General features: G+C 40.8%; 1 protein-coding gene across 1 annotated transcript in view; it reads left to right on the forward strand.

Moving 5' to 3' along the window:
* The first annotated feature begins 1,923 nt into the window (after positions 1-1,923).
* Positions 1,924-10,503, forward strand: part of LOC101849015 (mitotic checkpoint protein BUB3) — a 13,619-nt gene continuing 5,039 nt past the window's right edge. The window contains exons 1-3 of the mRNA XM_005089517.3: positions 1,924-2,125; positions 7,740-7,953; positions 10,072-10,141. Coding sequence (XP_005089574.1) covers positions 7,756-7,953; positions 10,072-10,141 — 268 coding nt within the window. The 5' untranslated portion in view covers positions 1,924-2,125; positions 7,740-7,755. The remainder of the gene's footprint in view (positions 2,126-7,739; positions 7,954-10,071; positions 10,142-10,503) is intronic.

Below are 10,503 nucleotides of genomic sequence, written 5' to 3' on the forward strand. Positions count from 1 at the left end.
TTTGGCCGAGAAAAAAACGAGTGACGAATGGTATGGGCAAAATGAGTTGGTGCACCATTCTGTTGTTTATACCCTGCTCGTGTGATTTGTAATTTGTACTGGTAATACTGGTATTTCATCAATGCAGGATGTGTAAGTAAGTAGGCATTTGAAGTCACTGTTGGAGTATCGAAGAAATATGGTCCAATAGCGCCTGTAGCGTTCACGGCACACCACACATTATTTACCTTTGGGGAGACCCTTTCATACTCTTGAATGACAGGTGGATTTTCAGTACCCCAGAAAATGGTGTTATATCGGTTGACATGACCACTTGTATTATGAAAAGTATGGCCGCATCAGTGAATACTATTTCACTTACAATGTCCTGTTGAATATATTTGTCATTTCATCTAGAATCTGACAATATTCCACTCGAAATTGATTTTTGCTGAGCTGTCACAGCTTGGACAACTTGTATGTGGTGTTGTCGCTTGCCAAGGCCTTTGGATAGGGTTCGGCACATAGTGTGTACCCAACAGCTCCGTGATCTAGACATGGCAAATGACTGTGAAGTCGTCCACAGACACCTGTATGGAATCCATGTTTCTCTAGACTGTATATCGTATCGTCACTTTGGATGCACATGTGTACTCTGGAGTACTGCCTGCTGCGCAGCATCAATGTTCAGTGTACCCCTGTCTGTTTTGGGTCAGGTCGGCCCGCATTTCCTCAAAGTTGTCCTCTACCGATCCAGTCAATACAAACTTGTAATACCGGTAGATACAATGTTGTTAGTTACACGACCTGGTGGGTCACGATCAGCAAACTTTCGACACACTGCTGTTGGCGAGCCAAACACTTTCATCAAGCGTGCAACTATGCTCCTATGTGAGTCTATCAGTAATTGGAACGTCTATCTATAACAGAACAGTATAAGCATAATTTTGACGAACCCATTTCTCCCATACAAATGTAAAATTATATTTTGGTAAGTTTTACGGTCCTCGCAACCTCCATTTTATAGGTCATACGGGCGCGCGAGACAAACCAAACATTTTCAGTTGGTAGGAAATTTTGAATTTTGCCTACGCTTATCGATTTTAGACCACCAAATGATCTTTACGTGCGCAACTTGCGTTCGGGGATTTTTCGCCCTTGTCCGAGAAGGCTGGGTGTAAATCTTTCCTACCACAAGATCAGGAGTGTGGCTGAAAGACTGCAGTAAGAAGGAGCCGATGAGTAGAATGTGAATGGAGAAGATTTTAGACAAGAAAATGGTTCCGTCGCTATCCGGATTCGAAAACAGGACCTTTTGAATGAGAGGCCAACACCTTAACCTCTAGGCCAGAGAGAATCCCGAAACAATATGATTTTGGCTCCCCCTGTTATTACAAACAGTCTTTGTCGATCATGGTTCTGATTTCATTTCTCCGCTCGGATGCTCTAAAAAAATCCCACATTAGATCTATCCTGGTGTTTCTGCGTCATTCTTCTGTTCGGGTTTTTCAAATAAGTTTCTTTAGGTCTACCCCTGTATACTAATAGAGTGGTAGTAAAAAAATCAAAAGCAATATAAACGATTATCTAAGCTCCTAGCTCTAGGTTTTCTTCCTGAAGGCAAACGGGCTGTTTGTTATGAGAAATTATGTTGACATTTAATGTATTATAACAAGGGTACTGTATTGATTGTTGCCTTTGCTATGTCACCTTCGTAAAGCATTCATTATGTGCAAATTATGGTTGTGTGATCTATCAAAGGTATGATTTTTTTCGTTGCATGCTCGCAAAAGATATGCCAACGCGTTTCAAATACCCGAATGAATAATACTGTGAATTCGAGGAGTTTAGAATTTTTAATCTCCTTGTGTGAACTAAAAAGATAAAAAGGTGAATAAATTGAAATACGTTTGGTAGCAAAGGAGGAAGTGCCTCATTGTGCTAGGAAGGTAATAATACGTCTTACCTCCTTCCAGTTGAAAGTTCTGTATTCGAACACTGACTGAGCCTCCGTAGGCTACTGAATTTAATTATATTAGAGTGAGGCGAAGTGAGACTCCAAATTCACATCGTCTGTTGATAGTTACTTGTCATAGCATTCAAATTTTGCTGTGAATTTGCCAGCTCTCCTTTTTTTACAGTGAAGGTAATTTTGCGGTATTGGACCCATCTTACAAATCTCACATTGTTTTGTGATCTTCTAATGTTTTTTGATGTGATACGAATTTGACCGGCTGGATTGAATTTTGGTGGACCCATCGTGTTTACATGTATAATCTAGGCCTATTAATGCACACTAGCCATAGCAATAGTGGGGTTTCAGGGGGATTGACTCCCTGTTACTGTTAGTAAGGGGGGTTTTGTTAGATTGAACTTTAGAAGACTTGGTCGGTGGACCCAACACTGAAGAAGCTCTGCTGGAACTAGATCTAGAATCTAGATCTAGAGTCGATGTGCCAGACCGCGGCAGTGCCCCCAGCGCAGCAGTTGGTCTAGTTTCGGCAATTTCTCACCTACTGTTTTTGTAAATTTAAAACTGCAGTGATGTCCCTTGCGCTGTTCCGTTTCTTTCTTTCCTGGTCCATTGCGAACACGTGACAATTTCGTACCAGAGATCGAAATTTTGCCGTCGTACCAATTTTGACTCGCTTTTTTAGTTTTCAGGTGTGTTTGCACTTTTTATCACATATTAAAAGGGTGCTTTCTTAATGACGTCTATTGTTGTTTATTTGGCGGATAAATGGCTACTAATGATTTTGCAACATGATGTGTCGCGATTTGTGCATTTTTCACGTGTTGAGAGAAATTGCCGCGGTAAGGGCACCATGACAATACTTTGTACCGCAGCGCGGCATATTGCCGCGGTTTTGCCGCGCTGGGGTACAATGTAACAAGGTATTGTTATAGTGCCCTTACCGCGGTATTAGGGGTTTCGGGGTCAAGAGAGTGAGACAGAAAGAACTGCATTGTTTTAGTCAGTTTACTGATGTTGCTGTATTCATTTGAGTGTGTGTTTGTGTGTGTGGGGGGGTATGTGGATGAGTGTGTGTGTGTGTGTGAGAGAGAGAGAGTGTTTGTGTGTGTGTGTGAGGGGGGGGGGTGTACATGTGTGTGTGTGTGTGTGGGGGGGGGTGTACATGTATCATGTGTGTGTGTGTGTGTGTGTATGTGTGAGAGAGAGACAGAGAGGGAGAGAGAGAGAAATATATTACATTGATGTTTTATTGTAAACCCGTTACCTTGTTATCAGTTTTTTGGTGTTGCTGTAATCATTTGAATGCATGCCATGTGTTTGTAAATGTGTATGTGTGTGTCTGTGAGAGAGAGAAAGAGAGAGAGACTGACAGACAGACAGACTGATGCCTAACATTGATGTTTTATTGAAAACCAGTCATCATTTGTTATCAGTTTTTTATTGAGTTGCTGTATTCATTTGAATGCGTGCATGTGTTTGTAAATTTTGTGTGTGTGTGTGTGTGAGAGAGAGAGAGAGATCTAGATCTATTTTGAGTTTGAGTCACGCTGTGCAATGGCCCGCACTATGTTATCTGTTATTGTTTAGCTTTTATATGGGTTTTTAAAAATTATTAGATCTATTGTAATCCCCCACTAACAGGGAGGAAAGCCCCCCTGAAACCCCTCCACTGTACTTATGACTTATGGCTAGTACGCAGCGCTGCTCTTCGCAATGATCCAAGAGAAACCCTTTGTTGTCAGAAACACTGAAACCCCTTGAATGCCTTCTCTTTTTTGTCTTAGGAATCGCAAAACTGTTCCTGCACTGCCATAAACACTTATCCTAATGAAATGTACTCTGCGTAATTTGGGCTCACTACCTCCTTCGACAAAACGCACACAAACATTTAAAAAATCACGGCTTTTCTGGTTGTCTTTGTAGAATCTTGAGATGGCTGAGAAATAATTGAAGGTGCACGACTTGCACGAATCCATTACATGACATAACCCAACCCAGACGAAGAGCAGCACAAGAATGATGGTTAGACTAGAAGATTTTTAACTTAGAGAGGGAATAATGATGTAAGCAAAACGCAGCAGACACCATGAAATGCGCATGCACAACAATTTTAGAAGTCGTGTGCGCATGTGCATTCAAAAAGGTTAGATGGCTAATACGCACAGTCTTTGACACCTGGACTCACCTTGCAATCACATTGCTCTTTCCCAGTGTATTATTAGTACGCTGAGTTTGTAAAAATAAATATACACAATACAGAGGTATCAATATTTATCTCGTAAATGGGATTAAATATTTATGACGGTTTTGAATATCATTTCGCTAATAACACACCCTAAAACCTACAAAAACCATTAACAAAGTAGTCAACATAAGTTGGGTCCGATTTTGCAATAATATGCAATGCCAATATTTTATAGATTTAGATCTTGAATTGTTCAGATTTGGTCTGGGCCTGGATTAGAATTATCTAGATCTAGAGTCTTGGTTCCAAATCTAGGCTACTACTGAACATTTTGAATCCAGAAGTCTCTTCTGACTCCTCTAGACTCAACGTGACTTTACTAGATTTTGACTATATCTACTATAATTTTAGCCATATAATAATAAGTACTTCACACAGGAGGACTTCCGTAACGAGTGACCACCCCAACAAACACTGGGTGGTTGGCGGGTGCTCTGGTGTGGTTTGCTTCTTCTTTCCTATGAAACATCTATTGTCCAAGTTATCTCCCCTTCTTTTTATGTTTGTAACTCTCTTGTAACACCTCAAATCTTCTGGTGCTCATTTGACCTTCAGTTACGAGCGCCGTAAAACCTCTACTAAAACTAAAATAACAACTGCTACTGAGCATGCTACTGAGATCTGCAGAATGCTGTGAAGAAGAAGCAAAGGTGAGATCACCAAAGAAAGCCTTTATGGATGATGTGACCCTACTGACAAGAGATGGAGACACAATGCAAAGTGTGTTGAATCGGCTCGATAAGCTTATCACCTGGGCCAGGATGAAGTTTAAAGCTAAAAAGTCTAGAAGCCTGACTATTATTAACAAAGGAAAACAGAAGCAACTGAAGTTCACAATTGCAGGGGAGCAAATGCCCACAGTAAAAGAATAACCCGTGAAAAGTTTGGGTCGGTGGTACTCAGGAACTCTGTCTGATAGGAGTCAAGGCGTGGAAATCATGAAGCAGACTGAAAATGGGCTGAAAGCAATTGACCAGACAAAGCTTCCAGGAAAGCACAAGATATGGTGTCTACAGTTTGCCCTCTACCCTCGATTGGCGTGGCCACTGACAATGTATGAAGTTGCTTTGTCAAGAGTTGAGATGATCGAAAGAAAGTGTAACAGCTACATCAGGAAGTGGCTGGGGCTACCCCGTACCATTAACACGTCATCCCTGTACAGACATAGAGGTGCGCTTCAACTACCTCTCACGTCAATCGTGGAGATCTACAAAGCAGGCAAGATTAGAACCGTTTTGATGTTGAGAGAATCAAGGGATAAGGAGATCAGTGGAAAACCGCCAGATGTCAAAACAGCCAGAAAGTGGAAGGCAGAAGTTGCAGCTAACGAGATCATCTCTGCATTGGAGCATGGGGACATTGTCGGTCCAGCGCAACCTGACAGATTAGGGCTAGGTAATGGCGACTTTAGACCTTTCAGGAAAATGTCTCAGCGAGACAGAAGAAAAGCTGCAACAAGACATATGCAAAAGATGGAGGCAGAGAGGCGAGAAATTCATCTCATCCAGTGTAGCCAGCAAGGACAAATGACCAGATGGGAAGAGCATGTAGTGGAAAGAAAAGTCGGGTGGAGTGACATCTGGAAGTGGAATACATCAAGGCTGAGCTTTCTTCTCCGGTCTACGTATGATGTTCTGCCTTCACCGGTGAACCTTGTCAGATGGAAGGTACAGGAGGACAACAAGTGTAGATGCGGTAAGCTAGGAACCATGAAGCATATTTTGTCAAACTGCAACCTGGCTCTTAACAGATACACCTGGAGGCATAACGAGGTGTTGAAAGTGCTCACGAAAATGGCGACACAACAGGTGGAAGAAGGAAAATATGCCCCCAAGATACAGAAGCATGGACCCACCAAGATTGCGTTCGTTCCGCAAGGAAGCAAGGTTGCCAAAAGAAAGAAAGCGAACGAAGCCATGAAAGACCAGAGCGGAGGCACATGGGAAGTAGCTGCTGACTTAAAAGGCTTTGAGAGATTCTTCCCCATTCCAACTACGAAAAAGCCAGACATTGTGTTATGGGAGGAAAAAGACAAAGAGGTACACTTGGTAGAGCTCACGGTGCCCCACGAGGACAATATCTATGCCGCTCATGAGCGGAAAGAAAACCGTGACGAGGCACTCGTCGAACAATGTGAGGAGGCAGGATGGAAGGCAACCCATTTTCCGGTAGAGGTAGGATGCAGAGGTTTTGTAGCAACAAGCGCCCGTAAGTGGATGAGAGTGGCAGGACTTACTGCAAAGAAAAGCAACGAACTCACAAACTCCCTTCAGGAGACAGCAGAGAAAGCCAGTCATTGGATCTGGTTGAAGCGAGAGGACTCAGGCTGGAATGAATCCTAAAGTTGGCAGCAGAGGAAAACAGTCGAACTAACATGGAGACCTCACATCGGTGAGGGGGCTCGGTGCGTCAGAAAAGCTGTAGAGAGGAAGAGCCCGAAACAGCGACGCATTCTCTCCTGATGATCTCCATGCTAGAGTCCGGGATACGGAGCGTTCGACGGTGAGCAGTGCATACGGCTGTTTAGACTACGCACTGCAATAATTTTCAATTAGCCCTACCCCTACCGTAGTGGCCTACCCCTGCCCCTAGCCCTCTATTCTACTCTGTCTGATAGATCTAGTGGTCGCTCGTACGAAAGTCCTCCCCATCATACCATAAATCTATTAGTAGTAGTATTATGGTAGAATCAGACACATCATTTAATGATTATTATAATTATAAATATAAATTATATTATAATTGCTGTTCATTGGGTTCGACTGAATCAGCTTCCTTCAATTTCCAGTCCATGATGTTATTATTGAATATTGCCACTACCAGCCAAATGCTATTGCAGTCTTGTACTGTTGTAAAGGGATTGTTGGTTGAAGTTTAAGTAAAAATAAGAACAAGTAGACCCTAAAAGTGTAGGTGAGATGTAGATCTAGATCTAGCATGTACAAAGTATAGGAAGATTACGATATTTATTTTAATGACGGATCACAGCTACAGAGACATCACAGTCAAATAAAGTGATATATATAATTTATAAGCTGACACAGGATGCTCACACTCAATACATTTGTTGTTGTCGATCATCCATTTCTTTGTACTTCATGTGAAAGACCAATCAAATTTTTTCTATTTAGAAAAAATTGTTTCAAGAAATAAGACTCAATCCCACAAGCCAGACACAGTCTAGATTTTATAAATATCTCCTGACTAGGCATTATATATTTATAATGCACTGAAACCCAGGTTCTTTTAATAGCTGGGCTGGTTCTTGTGGAGTGGAACAACTCCTTTGTACGGAAAGAAAAGAATATGGACTCTCAGAGTTAACTCTAAAGGAAACTGCCTTGGTCGAGACAGGTTTCTCCTTTTCGTCAGTGGGACCAGTTAGAATGAAAGTGAAATTAAAAAGAAAGACAAGTTTGCTTTTGTGTCTTAAGATGTAATGTGTAGATTTTTGATGAATGATCTCCTTCTAATTGACATTGTCTCATTTATCTACCTTGCTTTTAAATTCTTTTTTGTTATTCATTTTTCTTTCCTCAGACGAGATAAATTCACCATGTCAGATTCCCCGAATGAATTCAAGTTGAGCAACATGCCCAATGATGGCATCAGTTCAGTCAAATTTGGACCCAACTCTAAACAGTTCCTTCTTGTGTCTTCTTGGGATGACAGTGTCCGTCTGTATGATGTCGTTGCAGACAGTATGCGCTTTAAGTATACACATTCCGCACCAGTGTTGGACTGCTGTTTCTATGTAAGTAATAAATTGTATGACTTTTGGTCTGTTAAAGAAAGTCTCTGTGTGTGTGTGTGTATTTTATACACATACAGTCGAATATTGGGGGCTTTCGTGGTCTAGAGGTTATTATGTTCGCCTCTCATTCAATAGGTCCCGCTTTCGAAACCTGACTGCAACGGAAAATCTTCTTCTCTAAAATTTTCTCCTTTTCCCCCCTTTACTGCTCTTTAATCATGTTCTGTCGACTGCTTTCGTCTCCATTTTCTGTCCCCCCCCCCCCCCCCCCCCACCCCTCTTCTTGGCTTCTGACTCTTTCTGCAGTCTTTCTACTGCTACTCATTATCTCCTTCTTACTGTTGTCTTTCAGCCACACCCCTGATCTTATGGTAGGTAAGTTCTAACACCTTGCCTTCTCGGATGTGAGCAAAAAATCTTGGGGGTTCCGTGTGCAAGTTGTGCACGTCAAAGATTCCTTGGTGGTCCAAAATCAATAAGAGTAGGCTTCGGCTGCCACCTGGGCAAAATTCAACATTCCTACCAAACTGACATTTTTTAATGTGTCCTGCATGCTCATATGATCTTATGCAGTTGCGAGTTCCATAAAAAAACACTTACCAAAAAAAAAGTCAAACCTCACAATACTGCCTACATTGGGATGAGCGTAAAGTCGGCGGTACAGCAAGGCTGGCAGTATAACGGGATACCGCCATCTGCCATCTTGACCAGGGACACTAGTGGTGGACTGGTAAAGAACAGAGTCAAACTATGTGCAGTGTGGGCTCATCTAGACCTGTTTTGCACAATAGCCATGCACAGGGGCAAAAAAAGTTGCAACCGATTACATACAGTATACAGCTCTAGCTAGCTCTAGCAAAACTTTATTAAAGAAATTCAAATTTAAGATAGCTAGGATCAGAAGCTAGGCTTTATTTGCCTAAGACCATGTAGACACACTGTTATTTTTACCCGATACTCGTCAGTCATTGGGCTGCCTTTAACCTTTCATGATGAATTGAGCGTGAATCCTCACAACATAAAAACCACACAAGCGCCTGCCAGCCTTTAGGTCATTGGGCTGATACCTGCGACGCTAGATATTTTGCTCTCAGGTTGAGTTGGCACAGCGACTTTGAAGTTTCTCCAGATGACTTTAAAACTTCATTCTAATTTTGAAAAAAAATATATTCCTTAATAGCGTTTCATAATCAGAGCAAATAAAGAGAAAATCGGCAAGCGCCTAGAAATAGGTCAAGCTTGCAGAGATTTTTGTTGGAAAGATTATCAAGCAGCCACTGTGTGGGTGCCGTGTGTAGTGTGTAGGCCTACCTCTGGCAGCCAATTCGCTAGCGGTATAGCGGGACAAATTTACATTAATTCAATAAGGACCTTGCAATTCAGACAGCAAATACTATGTTTATATAGGCGTTCCTTTTCGTACATTTGCAAAATGAACGGCAGTACAACGAAGTTTGACTGTATCCACATTTGTTTCTATTCCGAGAAACTGGAAGAGCGTTAACTAGTTAACAGTTTAACTGTCAGATAGTTACAGATAGTGTTGTAAAAAATGATTAGAAAATACAGTCTAGCATGCATTATAGTGAAATCAGCAGGATGCTGAAATCTTTTTATTGTGTTACGAATTTCGGCATGTGTATTTTTGGTAACATACATTATGTTATAAGAAAAAATTCAGGAACTGTATCCGGTTGCTGTGTGCTTGTTTTGTTGTTGTGTATGTTCACTTTATGCATGCCAGACTGCAGAGATAAAATCTATCCGTTTTACTAGTTTAGGTTATGGTAGAACAAAGTTTTTTCTCTGCTGTCCTCAATTGTAACTTCGATATTTTAACTTAGATTTGCACAAAATGCTTCATTGGAAATGTCTTTGACACAGACATTGACTGTTCTGTCAGCTATGCATTGTAAGTGAAATTTTAAAATATTCGTGCCCCACTCATTGTAACTAAAAGGAAGTCAATTTCAATTTATTATTCAGATAATAATTGTCTGGCTGTATCATTCTTTTGCCTTGTGGGGAAAATTTTATAGTTATAAGCAGGTGTTTTTTATGATAATCTTTTCCTAGCTCAGGTTAATTAAAAAAAGATTAATTGACTCTTTCACACAGGATGCAGTCCATTCATTCAGTGGAGGTATTGACAAGCAATTGAAGATGTACGATTTTAACTCAAGCTCAGGTTGGTAGAGCTCATCTTTAAAAAAATTTAGACTCAAATTTTTATGTATGAATGAATTATAGCACTGCATTTATGATATCAGCATGTTAGATTGTTATACATGATTTCCAGTTTTCTTGAAAGTTAATGTTTTTATGTGATTCTTTTCTTCACTCTAAAGATTTTTACTTTTTCAATCGCATACCCAGAATTTACTGTATTCTTTTAGTAAATTTAACATGTTATGCATTTTGTGTATTTGCACAGCCTTATTAGTTGACATCAAAAGCATGTCTTTCCTTAAAAAAAAATTGTTCAAAAGAAAAATGCTTTCGGAAAAAAATCAGGTCTGTTACAATATACAATAATTATGTGTATATATA

The sequence above is a fragment of the Aplysia californica genome, unplaced genomic scaffold, assembly GCF_000002075.1.
Source record: "Aplysia californica isolate F4 #8 unplaced genomic scaffold, AplCal3.0 scaffold00006, whole genome shotgun sequence".
NCBI classification, from domain to species: domain Eukaryota; kingdom Metazoa; phylum Mollusca; class Gastropoda; order Aplysiida; family Aplysiidae; genus Aplysia; species Aplysia californica.